Here is a 17,322-nt window from a genome sequence, read left to right on the forward strand (position 1 = left end):
CCTGAAATACCCCAGATTCATTTTCTTAATTTCTTAAAATGAAAATCTTGTTCGGATAGATTATTTTATTCATATAAAGTATTGTCACCCGCCTCAATAAAGGGTTTAGCTCTAACTTCACAGAGATCAATAGAAGAATTTAAGAAATATAGATGTCCAAACATAAGCAGAATGGTGAATGTTACACTGTGTGTGTACAATGGCTACTTAATAACAGGTCATAAGCCCTGTATATATATTAGACTAGCCTAGACTTCTATATTCCCTTTCATAAAATGTTCTCCATATCTATTGCAATATATTAAAATAAACATGTACTTTTTAAATTATACGTATGTGCCGAAAACTATTTAAGAAAATAATTGATAATCAACAGTTATTTTTGTTTTTTTTGCACCACAACAGATCAGGATGCTCAATTACAGCACAAAACACCAAGGTTAAAAAAATCACATTGTATTTTTGAATTTTCGCCGGGAATCGAACCGGAACCTTCCATGTTCGAGTCAAATGTCTTTGCCATTACACCACAAAAGCTGCGATACCTACATAATAACAAATACAAACATTAATAATTTTTGATCAGACGGTAAGCTAATAATAATTAGTTTAATTTTCACCACACTCCATCACAGATGTGTTGTAGGATGTTATCTACTATGTAGATATAAATGATTGATCGATTATTTATTGGAAAGTACATAAAATACATAGTTTCAAATTGACTGTCGTGTTGGAAGAAAACAGTAAATTGGAATAGCATGATTAAACATAGTTCAAGCACAGAAGTGTTATTGCCTCCGGAGTAATAATCGATGCGATCGTTGATAAATCACGTAGTAATTTTTATTTTCACAAATTAAATTAAGAATTATTTTTCTATTGTAATAAATTGATTGAATAAGAAAAAGATTTCAAAGGATGTCCGATCAGTTGCGCACATTTCAGTCATTAAGAGGAAACGCGGTCTGATTTTTCTTCATACAAACGTATTCCCGTATTTTATATATTTACCATTGGCGTGTCTTTTAAATATAAATAGTTTATTTTGAGAACTAGGACCATCCAAAAACCCTTAAAAGCGCCTAGTTTTATATGCCGTCTTCGGACGAACGCGAAGGGTACAAATATGATAACTATTTTTGAAAAACGCAAAATGTACCGACACGGAAAATTTCATTCTAATACTCTTTATTTAAAAAAACAGCCAAGAAAGGGTTGAATGAAGCGAGGATTTTGTTGATTTGATTTAGGCATAATCAGTCCGACGTGCAGTCGTCCTTTTAGCACAATGTTCAAATGCCTATTCGTCAAAATTCCCAGACACGCAAATCCTCTTAACACTCGCGTCACAATATTTTTTTCTGTTCCATGCCGGTATCTGCATAATATTTTTTTCAGTACGACAAAAATATATTTATAAATAGACAATTTCAGACGGATCGTTTAAATCAACACAGCACGGTTAAATTGCCTAGGTTGGATTGATTTTTATTTATTACAAAAATAGTGGCAGATTAACGCAATAACCAGTACACCAAAGGCCATAACCAGTAACCCACCCAGAGTTTTCCCTTAAGTGTAGCTACTAAATGAAAAATCAATCGACCCTAAATGTACGGCGTCTTGTGAATTAATACGATTAATAAAATAAGATTTATGATTATACTTAATATTGTTCAATGCAGAGAATAATAACTATTCCCGTATTTTTTTTTTAACTTTCTAAATTGATAAGTTCATTGTATAAATCACATGTTTATTTTTACATTTATTTTGAGCGGTCCCCGTGGGGTAATAAGTAAGACGCTTGTCTCACACACAAAGGGTTCCGGGTTCGATTCCTGGTGAGAACACAAAAAATAAATGTGATTTTCCTCAAGCCTAGGTGTTCTGTGCCGTAATTTACAACTTTTATTGGGCCTCGTTGCCTATTGTGGCGCAAAAATAATTCTTTTTTTTTTTCATTTTTCGCATTAAAGTATAAAACATTAAAAATAATGTGACCTTACTTGAGTAACCCGTGCCGAAGGCACTTAACAATACACTTTGTTTTGCATGTAAGAATGCACATAAAAAATATAATAATTATACCGAGAGAAAATTATTCAATTCCAAAACTGTGAAAAAAAATCTCACAGAATATAAAACACTACAATATACTAAATTTCTCTCTGCGTATATTATTTATATTAAAAAATGTACAAAAATATTAAATGCACACTAGTAAAACGCAATTACCACTTTTGAATGTATATTTATGAACGTTATTTTCTTCGTAATTTTTTTATGAACCGACTACCGCAAAATACAAAAAGTGGCAAGCTTGTATACCAGAAAGCGTCTGTAAAATAAAGAATCGTCAATAAATATTACGTTTCCATAGTTTTTATAAGAAAGATGAATCTTATAGCAAATGGTAAAACTTATTACCAAAGACCGTTAAGGGGTTAAGTACTGCAGTGTAGTAGATAATTCAAAATTGGTTTGGCCGAATGACATCTATTTTACGCCTATCTACCTCCAATACCCATTTTTTATAGCCTTTTAAAACATTTTTTTCCTTTTTATTTTCTATGTTAAAATAGCGCACATATATGAGAAATCAAAATAAAATAAATTACATTAAGGAAATAAGTTTACTTCACGTGTACTAATTATAATATGTAGGTTTATTTAATGTTGTAATACTAAAATAAAACAACATAAAAAAACTGCCTATCTACTATACTTGAACTTGACTTAAACCCGTGAACTGTTGCTTTGTTAAAGGTGGTTTACATAATTACTGAAATCAAGTTTCCAAAGCTAGAATAATAGAGAATAATAATCAAACGCTCAATAAGTGTCTATTTTTCGGTCTGTGATTTCTTCGGCTGAGATACCACGGTCATTATAAACGACTCGCATTAGACGTCGCGCGTCTTGGTTTGAAATCACTTGGAAAGTTAAACACTCACGTTGTACGAAGGAAAACGGCTGAACATGGCCAATGGATGCTTATCAAATAAAGAAACTGTCCAGTTGGAAATATTTTATAAGTATCCATTGTTTACCTTAAAAGTTTGTAATAAGATAATAAAGCACATCTACATTTATAATACAAACATTATCTAAACACATACAAGTTCATTATACACGGCCTACCGAATTTTAAAATATTTTTATTACGTCCAAATCTTCTTATACAAATATTGTTTTTTTTTTATTATTTTAATATTGAGAATTGAATGTGGAAATCTGGGCATTTATAGAGCTAATGACCCGTCCTTGGCTGTTCGTGGATTTGTCCGATCCGTCTGATATTGGCATTACATGGGTTCAGGATTCGACTACCGGTGAGATCACAATTATGAGGAACTTCAGCTCTACGGAAAATTGGATACAAAAATATTTAATAGGGCGCGGTAAAAATTAGAGCATTAAATTGTACGACAAAGTTTCTTGAAAATATACGAAAAAAATATTTTAATAAAAACTAACTCATTTGAACGACATACTAGTTCATATGAATCAACCGATGATAGAGTTGTGGAAGATTTCCGGTTAACTTAGCGTCAACGGACCAATCGGTAAAACTGACTGAGGAGAAGCGGAAGAGAACTTGAGACGTCACACGTGGAGTAATTTCAGAAATAGGAAACTTTAAAAAATCATAGCACTGATAATACGACAGATATTTTTTTGGCTTAGTTTAACAGTCTATTAACAAATAAAAAATAAAATAAAACCACTGAACTTCCTCATTAAATGTGACTTTCATCGTCATCATCATTCCCTTTCCGCACCTAACGGTGCATAGGGCACTGTATTGGTACACCAATAGCGGCGTATCTTGATCATTTTTGTTACGTGAAGGTAAGATGATCAGTCTTACGCTTCAGGCACCAGTCCAGGAACTATGAAATATTCAGGTGTGAAAACACCTCTTCAAAAAAATATTTCGTATCCACCATGTCGGGAATCGAATGTGACTTTACTGAAGCTCAAGTTGTAACCCTTTAAAGCTCGGGTTTCCTAGGACAGCGGTGCCCGTATTTTAACGGTCGTAGTGAACATTAATGCGGTTGACAGCCGTCGTAACGGTGACTAGAGAGTGTTTTCCTATAAAAATTGTGTTGATAACACCGTTAAAAAATAAAACCACTCTCTAGTCACCACTACGACGGCTGTCCACCGCATCACCGTTCACTACGGCCGTTAAGATACGGGCACCGCTGTCCTAGGAAACCCTAGCTTTAGTGGAATCACATATAGGCGAAAAATTACTAGTAATCCTAGGGGTTTTCATTTATTTATGCTTTATTCATTTAGTCATAACATCTTAAGAACTAATAATACTATAGATTGAAATTGAATGCTGGTGGAGGCAGAGAAGGGCGAGTGACGTGTAACGCGCCCTTATATAGGTCCATTGGGCACTGCGCGCATAGACAACAAAACGTTTTTATTACTTACTCTCTGGTCCCCACAAACCCCTTCAGTATTATACGAATGAAAATTACGGATTCTTTCTTCATTCGAATATATATATAAATTTTGTTTTTCAAGTTTAAAAAACATACCAAAGTACCTTACTCTTTATGGTATTTTGACCAATTATACAATTATTTAACCAATCATAATAAACAAAACGAAATCCGTCGTGTATTCTATCCTTAAGGTTAATTTTTAATAAGACTTATTTTTAAATATGAATTATAAGGGCTTAAGAGACAACACTTTTTTAAAGCGTAGTTAATGTAGTAAAAATAAAAACATTAGACGATTAAAAGCTAAAATAACATTTTTAAGGTTTAACCATAAAACGTAAAAAAAACATTTTAAGACATTTAATAATGAATTATTTATCATTAACTTTATAAGGATGTACAAATTTCTTTCTGAACACTTTTCACATATTTTCAACCATCTAGCACGCGTCTTTTTAAAAGAAACTCCGATTTACAATGATAGGGACCTTAAAATATTCATAAATGGAGGATATACGGCAAAAACGAGTTCGTTAGCAAAAAACTAATTTTACAAAAGAGTAAAACGAAGAATAAAAACCTTATTTGTAGGACATCGGGTTCGCATATTTAATCAAATATTTTTTAACTCATTTATTGAACATGTAAAAATTATCTCGTTGCAGTAATGGTCGCATTTTGACTGCGTGTTTGCCAGCCGCGATCCCATATTAATTTCCTACAACTTGTAAGACAAGAAGCCAGAATTTGTTCGTTTTGAATATTCCGTTCTATAAAACTCATTCAGGAGAGAAAAAAAAGGCATTAATCAATTTCTCGAAAATAAAAAAAAAGCAATCAGCCCGTTTTAGCCGAGGACCTTTAGAATGTGAAAAACGAATTACCTCCTTACGTCCCCGCCCCATCCCGTTCGCCCGTCCAGCTCGAGGTGGGCGGGCCGTGCGGTCAGCGCGCCCGCCCCGCCCTCGGGCACGGCGGACACGACGAGCGCGTGCGCCGTGCCCCGGTCGTGCGTGTAGAGGCCGCTGGCGGGCTCCAGCGGAGACGGCTGGCGCACGATCAGCGCGCCGAACACGCCGTGCAACTGCTGCGACACTGAAAGTAGTAACATCGTGTCGTTTTAAAACAAGCAAGATATACTATATATGGATGGAGATGTCAGGGAAAGTAGCCAGGACCGACCACCAGACAAATACGGCATATAATACTCGGAAATCTCCGTTTCTTTAAAATTTTGTATAAATAAAGTTTTAAAAAAAGATAATTGACTACGTTGTGTGTATTTATTTATTAATGCGCTTTTTACATTACAAAAAATACATATATTATTTAGTCAAAATTAATAACCCTTGTTAATGTGTTGGTGCCTGTCGGAGAATCAAGTAAACATTTAAATTACGTTTGCGGTAGTTGGCACACTAGAATAAATAAATAGTGACCGACCGAAGTTTCGGTTTCAGCCAAAAATTGACCGAAACCAGCGGTCGGGAAGTGTCGGATTACGTTCGGCTGTAAGTTATACGAGTATGTATGAAACACTAAACTTTCTTTTACAATTTATATTGAACATGTTATCAATAAATCCTTAAAACTTCTTGGGTTTATTAACAGAAGCACAGCTGACTTCAAAAATATCAATACCCTTAAAACTCTCTTCTGTTCCCTAGTTCGCCCGCATCTAGAGTATTCCTCTGTTATCTGGTCTCCATATTATGATGTTCGCATCAAGAACATTGAATCAGTTCAACATCGATTTTTAAGAAAGATAGGCTGGAGGTTGAGCTTATCCAGAGACCTATATACGTATAAGGAGTTAGAAACTACTTTGAATATATCTTCTCTTCAAGACCGTCGAAATAAATCCGACCTTATAGTCCTATTTAAAATTTTCAACTCACTCTTTGATGCGCCTGAACTACTGAGCTTAATAAAATTGAATATCCCAACTAGAAACCTCAGACAAAACTTACTCTTTCATACCGATAACCATATAACTAACTATGGTTTTCATTCTCCCGCGCCCAGAATTCTTAGGTCTGCCAACAAACATACCAGTCTTGATTTCTTTGATAACAAGTTGTCTTCTTTCAAACGATCACCGAATCAAATTCAATTATAAACACCTCTCTCCCGCTTCCACTCCCACAAAGTCTACTATAAACCATTGAGTCTTTCTAATTTTGTTATAATTTTTTTTTTGTATAAATGTGTCCATAAAAATGCCCATTGGGCGTATATATAAATAAATAACATAACTACGAACCAAAAAGCGCTATAAATAAAAAAAAATACTCATTAAATTTATGCCCTTAATTTAACTGTGTATTTTATTTAACACTTATTTTAATGAATTTGCAAGGTTCAATAATAAAAACGCCTAATTTTGAGCGTTTTCATGTGACTTTCAACTTATTTAAATATGTTTCGGTTTCAGTTTCGGCCGAAATTAGAACGGATTCGGTTTCGGCTGAAAATCTTGTTTTGATCGCTCACTATAAAAAAAACTTATTGTTACGCACATATAAAGCAGAGGTTATTGAAGATTTAATTGGACTCAATTAAATTAAATTGAACAAAACAAAGGCGTACAAAATATAATTACTATCATCATCATCATCATTCCCTTTCCGCGTTTAATGGTGCATAGGTAACTGCATTGGTACACCAATTGCAGCGTATCTCGATTATTTTTGTTACATGAAGGTAAGATGATCAGTACCAGTCCAGGGACTATGAAATATTCTGGTGTAAACATACCCTTTTAAATAAATATTTTATATCAACCATGACGGGAATCGAACATATCGACCATGTCGGCCTCGTGGTATAATGGTCAGCGCACTTGCCTACCATGTGAAGTCTCGGGTTCGAAATATAATTATACCAAATAAAAAGACAAAATATTTTTTTTAAATGTTAAATAACAATACACAAAAACATACAAACAGTATAGACTTATGTACATATATATTATAATATATTCAGCTCTCAACACATGGACATTTTAAAAATATGCAAAATTTTAGACTTTCAAATAATTGTAAAAAATTAGACAGGGCGTAAAGTACCCAAGTAAAATGAATTGACTCGCGTATTTCTTGTTTATAAATGTCTATGAGGCTTTTCTAGATGTAGTATCATAACGTGGATAAATAAAACATAGTTTTACAAATATAAATACAAATACAAAACGCTATACAAAAATAAAAAACTCAAGGATAAAAATCAAATGATTAATTAAACCCTCAATTTATTATTTTTTTAGAATACAGGACTTGATTGTCAACGGCGAGGTATGAAACAAATCAAAATAATCCCTGTATTGATTTGAAAGCCGCTGCATACGGGAAAACAGGCGAATTCAATTAATAATTAGTATAATTAAGACTGAAACAAAAAAATAAATCTAGTTGATTTATGTGGAACACGAAAATATTTCCCGTACAATTTTTTTTTCCGTCTCAATCAAAATATCTGTCTTAAAGCCTGTAGATACTCATGCCCACTAAATACATAAATATATCTGTGCTCATGCCCGTCTAAAGTTTTAATTTTAGACATAAATATCTATAATATGTTTATATTTTGTATGTTAATTGGAATCTACCGAGAAAAAGAGACATGTTGAATAATATATCTTTATAATTATTACACGCTTTAAAAATAATTTAAAAACGTAATATTATTAATAGTGACCGCAGAAAAGTCTAATTTTACTCCGACAAATATCTAATTTCACTGTCATATTTTATACAAAATGTCTAAATCAGTCATGTTTTATGTTCACGTTTAAATTATAGGTTACAACGCCATCCGTGGTACTCATTCAATTGTAAAGGTATGTACATTATACGTGCGTGAGAAAAAAGTTATTTTTTATCACGCGTGTATGTAGGTGCATTATGTTGAATTTAATACAATTGAGCCATAAGAGGAAAACATGTTATTTCCCATTTAGAATCCAGAGATTTCGCAAGGTTTTGCTGTAAATCAAATAAAGTGCTTTAATTTTAACATGTACCTAGGATTGATTACGTAGATACTTTTCTTAAAAAACCTTAGCGAAATTGAAGTAACAAAGCTGATATTATCATGGATTTTATTCAACTACTAATAAAATACTTCCGTTTTATAGTCAGGAGAAATTAGATTACTGAAAAGAAAAAAATATTTGTTTATTTTTTATTGCACCACGACAGCAATGTAAAATCAATAGTTTTTTTTTAATTGTCTATAAAGTGAAAATCTAATTTTCTGTACGAAAATGTGCTTATTTATATACGAAAATTCATAGCGCCTTCGTCAGTAATCTGTACTTGAACAAGTTTCGAAAAAAATCATACGTAAATACAAATTTTCTATTATACTAATATTACCACTATTTGTTATACCTACCTACATTTAAATTCAGTGTACCTATAATTTCAATAAATTATATGAAATAGCAACATCAATTAGAAATTGTTGATAATAATCATATTTAATGAATAATTCATGTTGATCCATGCCACGGATTGGAGAACCTTACTGGATGTCAAAAATAAAATATAAAAAATAAGGAATAATTAAAAAAAATATATATTTATAGATGACAACCATGAAGTTTCGCATAAATAAATTGTCTATGTTTTTATGAATGTATGTATGTGTATGCGCATGGGTGTATGTACGTGTGTGTGTATGTACATGTGTATATATATATATATATATGTGTGTGTATATATGTGTATGTCTGTATGTATATGAATCAAAATGTGTATCCGAATAAGTTTATATTTTGTTTGTCTGTGCTCTATATTAATTTGTTAACTATTATAATATATTAAAATGTAATTGCCTAGCTTGGAAGGGGTATGTACCCTTGTTAGCTGGGCAAAGTGAACATGGAATTGTATTTTGATAAAGAGTGTGAATAAATAAATAAATAAATTCACAATGCTAATGCTAATAATACCATCACTACATTGTATAATTACGTGCTCTCATAACTGCATTTTTAATAAATGCATTTACTGCAGCAATCAACCTTGCGTTGTATGAAAATATTGCGAAATTATATTAGTAGCGCTAAAGTCAACGTACCTTTGTATTTTACACAAAGTTTATATATTTTACGCCACAGAAGCAGACACTAAAACCTAAATAAAAGTCTCAGTTAACAGATTCTAGAATTTATTATATGTTTTATATTTTAATGCAATTACTAAATCAACAGGTTTTCTCAAATGCGTAGGAAGAAAAAAGTTGCCGGGAAAAAAAATTATGGCGGATACATTTTTCGTTCATATAAAATTTTAATTTGTAGGATAAATTGTATAATTACTTGCATACCTGAAATTATTTTACAGTCCAGATTAAACCTAAGGAGTTTTTCATTGATTACTTATACCTACGCGTAAATAATATTAAGTAACCAAGAATGGGGGAAACAATTAAAAATGTTTTACCATGGACATTATTAGTTTTTTTATCTAAGTTTTTTCTTAACTAGATTTTACTTTTATTATATTTAACTACAATATGATACACCAGGAAAAAACAAGATCAAAGATTATAAGGTATGTACAATGAACATTACTCATTCACATAAAAATGTTTTTTTTTTTTTAAAACGATAGAAATAAAAAGTGAACCAGAAACTAAAATACACATGTCTAGTTATCTCTCTCTATCTCCGATGGCGCTAAAGCCCATATCGAGCTTTGGCCTCCTGCAACTTTCGCCTCCAACTCTGTCGGTCCTCAGCCGCCGTCTTCCAATTTACCACCTGGAGAAACTGCGCTGCATCCCTTCTCACTTCATCCTCTCATCTCAGCCTGGGTCTTCCCACTAATCTCTTTACTCCCGGGTGTCGGCTCATTATTGTTTTAGGGACACGTGAGTCAGGCATTCGCAGTACATGTCCGGCCCATCGTAATCTAAGCATCTTCATATGTGCCGAGATGCTCGGGGCCTGGTATATATTGTACAGTTCTTCGTCATACCGAATGCGCCACTGATTATTCTCTCTCACTGGTCCGCAGATTCTTCTGAGTACTTTTCGTTTAAAAGTGTTCAGCATTTAAGCCATCTTTACTGTCAGTGTTAACGCCTCACACCCATATGCCAATCCAGTACGTATAATTGTTTTGTATATGGTTATTTTGGTTTTCCTGTGGACGTTACGTGATTTGAATACTGGCAGCAAAGAAAAGTATGTTTTGTTGGCTGCTGTGATTCTTTTTCTGATTTCTGATGATCCTCATTATTTTCAGTTATACTGGAGCCCAGGTAGGTGAATTGCTCGACCACTTCGAAGGAGTAGTTATCTTTGTATTGGACACAACCTCTTGCTCTGTGCGATGGGTTTCTGCTCTGTGTCATCATTTTTGTTTTATCAACATTGATTTGCAGTCCCACATCTACTTATCTACCTTTGACATTTCTACGAAAAAACAAAATAAATAAACAGGGTGTGGTCCTATCAGTTGTGTCGCGGACTCCGAATAAAGAAGTTCGAATCTCGCTATACCACTACTTATTTCCTATCATTTGTGACTAAAAAAGAGCGCCCAAAATTTAAATATTCGGGTAAATGATAAGAACGCAAATATTTATTTTCGAAAAATGTATTAAAACGGTTTTCGTACATATTGCGAAAATTTCAATCTCATCGCATAAAACACAGTAAGCTCAATTTTTAAATCCAGCCGATATAACAAATGGTTTATGATATCGTTGAATGAGATGTGTGGCGATTCATCAATAGAAACTTGTTAGACAAGATCCACGCAATAAATGTTCACAGGTATGTTAATACGTTTTATGACAGTAATTGATTATTAGAAGTATTGTTACTGTCGCATTTGCCAATCATTAATATGAACAGTTGCATTCTAGATATTGTTTTCGTAAATAAATTTAATTAAAAAATAATTACTTCGTAAGTAGAGAATATTGAAAGTTTATTAACACTCCGTTACTTTATATTGGCTTTAAAGGAATTATTAATTTCCGCAAAACGTATACAGACTGCACGTATAGACGTATACATGTATATACGCTTCTAAAAGAGCAACGACTTTTTCCTCAGAACGGAGAGACCTTTTCAATGCCAATTCCTGAAAATATAAAACTATCGCGTTAATTAATTATCTAATAATTTAACCATTATTAACTGCAAACGTTTTTTTTAAATATAATAATTCATCTGCATACTTAATCTTGTAGATTTATATGGAAATAACCTTAAATCACTAAACATCTTCTACTTAGAAAAAAGTCAGTGAATAAATTATTGTTATATTTATGTATGTTTATTTACTTTCGTTACTCTCCATATCCGGGCAGATGAAGAATACAGTTCTGGTGTGAAATAGAGCCAAAACTCTGAATGAATATTTTCGACTCGATGCTCAGGTAAAAATCGTGAAAAGGGGAAAACGAGTAGAGAGATAAGTCCGCTTCATAGTGTAATGGTCGGCGCGTTCGCGTACTATGTTCGAAGTCCTACGTTTGATTCCTGGACATGAAATATTTGTCTTAAAGGTCCTAGACTGACACCTAGAGCGTAAGTCTAAACACCTTACCTTCCACGTAACAAAGATGATCAAGATACGCCACAATTGGAATACCAGTACAGTCTGTGCACCACTGGGTGCGAATAGGAAAATTAAGATAAAGTATTTCATTGTCTTTTAATTATATTTTCAGAAGGATAACAAACAAGTCATTTATGTGTCGGGGGTGACAACTAAGAAACTTACGATACACAGAGATAATTATAAACCTCAACGAACGGCCAAGCTGAAAACAGAAAGTTGTGGAACTCCATTACGCACATAGCGAGTTTATAAATTTTATTTATTTATTATTTCACGTTATACATAATTTATTTTTTTTAATATTAATACCTCACTGGGCACAACCCGTGTCGAGGCATTCATTTACATGATTTAATATATGATATTTATAGTGCCTAAAAAATATATATAAAATACATGTAAAATATTACATATTCACATTTAAATACACACAGATACATATATAATAGTAAGAGAGAAAAAAAAATTAAAAAAGAAAGAAAAAGAAAACAACATTTTATAATACATATATCATTTAGATTAATTTATACACTGGAACCTCGTTTTACATTTTTTTTAAAAAACATTAATTTAACAATGCGTAACAGTAATACAATTCGTTATTAGAATGCGTAACATAGTTATTTTATTTACTTAACGTATAATATAGTTATATTTGGAAAAAAAGGGGCAATAAATATTATTTTTTTTATAAATAAATCCCGGAATGAATTTTATAGAACAACTTGCCCACCACATAGCGCCCACCGCATCTGAGGACATAAGTCTCCTGGGCGGTGCCCACATACACGGAAAAGTTGCTCGTTGCCAAACGAAAAAAGCTGCCCGAAGGAGCTCTCTGTGATCTAATAGCCTTAGTACCTTTGTGCCGAAAGAAGGTAATCCAGAAGTACATAATATGCACTTCATTGGATTGCGAAAAGAGGGAAGTGAATTCCTCACCGACTGGTATTAAATTGATTGGACATGATCAATACGCCGAAATGATTACAAAACTTTTTAAAAGCCTCGAAATTCACCGGATCTGTGTATCCCACAGGACCTATCACAGGGCCACGGATAGTAGCGAGAAGCTCCATTTGGTAATCATAGAGAGGGGGAAAGCGACAAGACCACATAATGTGTTCAGAAGATTGATTAGGATATCCGCAGCAGCACGAAGGGGAATCAACAATATTGAAAACAAATCATTTGATTTTTATGCAAGAAAATCTATCCAGCGTTGTTTTTTTTTTGTATATTTTTTTTACACGGTACTGGGTGAAACGAATCCTCCGTGTTAAAAAGGGGTATCAGTGTACTGTTTTTTTTATTTTTTATTATTTTATTTTATTCAGAAAACATTCAGTCATACATAAAAAGTATTAAGAACAACGATTTTCTAACATAAAAAGACCAGTTAAGTTTTCATAAATTATGCAAAAGATTTAAACACTAAGTGTGACAAAAAAATAAATAAATAAGAAACTCAAGTGAGAAAAGAATAATTGTTAGCATTTGCGTTTTCCATTGAGGTTTTCATTGGTAATAAATAAAACTACCAAATGCACACCCCGAGTCATCCACGCACACACACATGAACGCACATATAAAACATACACAAACATATACAATACATATACATAGCACAAACCACTCAAGATGTACATTCAGCAACTATCCCAAATAATCAACTCCATGAATAAATTTTCTGTAGAAATGCAACGTGCAGTTAAAAATGTATACATCAATACTGAGTCCATTATAATTTCTACGGGTACGTCTACTGAACGAATTAGTGGTATAATTATTTGTCAATTTTCGCGAGTATATTGATAATCAATAAGGTTTACGTTTTTTATCTCAAGAGTAATAATACGCCACCCGCTCATAGTGAATTATTACTCGGGTTTTAATCTTAGGGCACAGAATTGATACACCAAAAATGTATTGAAATGTTCTTAGTTTTTTTTTAGTTTTTTTTTAAGTTTTATTCATTTTAACAATAAGTAACATACATGATTGTATTTTTGCTCCCGCAAAGCCGAAGCTTGTCTGCGGGTTATATTACATTTTTTTTTTAAATTTTAAGTAAGTACATAGTTTAATAACAATGAAATTAGGTTTTTTTCATCACGATTTTTAGCTGGTATTAAATTGCACAGTTTTGGTACTATACTACCCATTCTTCTGTCACCATAGTAGTTTTTCTGTCGTGGTACCATCAGCTGCTGTGCCGATACTTGTCGGGTCATGATCTGGTGGTTTATTTTGGATTTAAAATTGCAATCGAGGAAATGATCTGTCATTATCTCATACTGACACTGTTTGTTAATTGGCAAAACGGTAACAAAATCAAATAATATTTTATTGTTGTCTTTTGCTTCATTCTTTATTTTTACAGGTACGATAATTTTTAAAATTTGTACCTGTAAGTTCAAGACTCTATCCGTATAAGATTTAAAACTTAGTCCCCATATTCTTAATCCATATTGAATAATTGGGTCAACTAGCCCCAAGTAAACTAGTCTCAGCACTGGGTATGGTATGTATGGTTTTAAATGGTACATGGTAAGTAGGCAAACTCTTAGCTTATTGCAAACTGTTTTTATCTGTTCTTCCCAATTAAAAGTGGAATCTATAATAATACCTAAATACTTATATTTTGATACGTAATCTATTTTTGTGCATTTGCAGTCTTGTAGATTGATATGCAAGCATTCGTGAGTGTGTGCATATATTAACAAATCTTCTTTTGGTCTATTATATGGGGACGTAATGTGTAACGCTTTCGTTTTTTTTATATTTATTGTTAGGCTATAATCATGTGACCATCTTAAAACTTGATTAAAATCCGATTGCAGTTTTTGCTGCGCGTCTATTTGTGAGTCTCCAATAGCAACAATTGCCGTATCATCTGCAAACTGATAGCACAGTGAGTGTTGTATGACATTTGCCATAGAGTTACAGTATTATTTTATATATATGAAGATCACATTATCACCTCGTAAATAAGGAAGTATAGTAGCTTTTTAAATTGTACTTGTTTTTTATATTGTTAAAAGACTATAAAACTAAGGCATTAATAAAATATTTTTAAAAATTTGGATAAAAAAACTTAACCGAGTGCAAGAAAACTTTTTTTTTATCCAATTTCTCGTAGCACCGCACTGCTATTACTTTCATTTTTGAGTTTCCGAGTTCGATTCAAGGCAACGACAAAGTCGACACATTAAAAACAAATCTAAATGAGAATTTTTCAAATTTTAATATATGAATCAAACGCTGATTCAATTTACTAATTTTAATTTTGTAATTGGTATTTGATTGAAATATTAAAATTGAAATATGGGTTTCTACAGAATAAACGCCAACTCAAAATATAAATGAGATTTTAAATTCTCTCAAAGAAATATGGATACGTAAACAGAGGCAGGATGGTAAATAGTATACTGTGTGTAAAGCGACCACTTAAACCTGCCTATGACAGGTTCCCTGCTTTTAAAATGTGCTCTTCAGCAAAGTAAGCGAACGCTGTGTTTTCCTTGAATCAGTCGAAATGTGAAAATCTCAAACTGCTTGATAACTTCACAGTAGGACCTACATCATTTGTACGACACGAAATCTAATCACAATAATAATTAACCTCGAATATTTTTTAGTCATGTCCGTCGCTTTGAAAAATATTTCAACCTTGGCCAACTTTAAAATCACAAATTTTAGGCAAACAATGTAAATGAGAATTTGATGCAAATGTGATTTCAATGATCCGAGAGGCGACCAAACAAGTAAAGGAAGGCCTACTAAAATACTGTAGAGTTCAGATGTGCACTCGCAAAAAATACGGTACCGAACGCTTTTTTTTATTTATAGCAGTAAACAATTGAGGTTAGGCCGACCGCCTTGGTGTGTCTCTTACTAAAGCTAGGGTTTCCTAGGAGAGCAACGCCCGTATCTTAACGGCCGTAGTGAAAGAAGATGAGGTGGACAGCCGTCGTAACGGTGACTAGAGAGTGGTTTCCTAGGAAAACGATGTTGATAACACCGTTAAAAAATAAAACCACTCTCTAGTCACCACTACGACGGCTGTCCACCGCATCACCGTTCACTACGGCCGTTAAGATACGGGCACCGCTGTCCTGGGAAACCCTAGCTTTATGTTCCTTTCATCTTTTAAAAATAACATTGTAAATAATATCTGGAATTGCCATTTTCTGGCATCAGCCAGAGAAGGATTAGAAAAAAAAATCACTGAGGAAATTAAGTGTTTTTTTAAATATTATTTGATTTGTTAATAGACCATTGAACTAAGACATTTTTTTTATCAGCGCTATAATTTTTTTAAGTTTTGTAATTCTGAAATAACTCCGCGTGTGACGTCGGAGGTTCTCTTCCGCTTATTCTCGATCAGTTCTGCCCATTGGTCCATTGACGGCAACCAAACCGGAAATCTTCCATAACTCTCTTAACAGTGGTTGATTCATGTGAACAAGTGACGTCATTCAGAGTAGTTTGTTTTTTTTCGTACATTTTCGGGAAACTGCCGTATAATTTAGTGCTCTAATTTTTACCGCGCGTAATAAAACATTTATTGTATCCAATTTCCCGTAGGGCTGAAGTTCCTCATTGTGTAAACCAACGATATTGTATAAAATAACTACTAAAATCATTCTACAATATTGTTATCGACAAATCTGTAGAGCATTTTTATAGCTAATAATGTCACATGTGGCAACAATTAATGTCATGCGATAGGTTTTAACCCTTTATATACCTTGAACAAAGTGGTACATAAATATACCACCAGAATTTAGGTATTTATTTTCTAATATTTTGTATTTATAATAAGTCGTAATAACGTACACTCGTAGATCAGTCTTCCACTCAGCTTTTTCAAATGCAATTTATTATCTTAAAAAATAACATGTTTCAACACGAGTTTTCACTCTATAAGAGAGGTAGAAACGTTATTATTTATTATGTATGTACCAACCATTTCGTAATTTTATACTGATTTGGTCAAGAATTTTTTTCAATAAGTAAATATAAAAAAAACATTTTTTTTGTTTTACAAAATAAAGTTAAAATAAGTTTTAACACTTAATAATACAATTAAACATTATGAACAAACTAATATTGCTCACCTCATCATAAGTTTAAAACAATTTACCAAACGTATTGATTTCCGAAACGATTGGTTTTACTTGCCTCGTTCGTTTATCGTCTGCAGTTCTGTATTTTCTTAGCCAAGTTTTTACATATGGATTTGGGTTCCAGTCCCTGGCCAT

At 32.8% G+C, this 17,322-nt stretch overlaps 1 protein-coding gene across 1 annotated transcript in view; it reads right to left on the bottom strand.

The window, feature by feature from the left end:
- LOC148278240 (multicopper oxidase 3-like) overlaps positions 1-17,322 on the bottom strand; it is a 56,094-nt gene that overhangs the window by 27,513 nt on the left and 11,259 nt on the right. The window contains exon 3 of the mRNA XM_088231699.1: positions 5,357-5,567. Coding sequence (XP_088087825.1) covers positions 5,357-5,567 — 211 coding nt within the window. The remainder of the gene's footprint in view (positions 1-5,356; positions 5,568-17,322) is intronic.

The sequence above is a fragment of the Micrasema longulum genome, unplaced genomic scaffold (assembly GCF_059751315.1).
Source record: "Micrasema longulum isolate JH-2025_06_02 unplaced genomic scaffold, ASM5975131v1 h1tg000904l, whole genome shotgun sequence".
In the NCBI taxonomy this organism is placed as follows: domain Eukaryota; kingdom Metazoa; phylum Arthropoda; class Insecta; order Trichoptera; family Brachycentridae; genus Micrasema; species Micrasema longulum.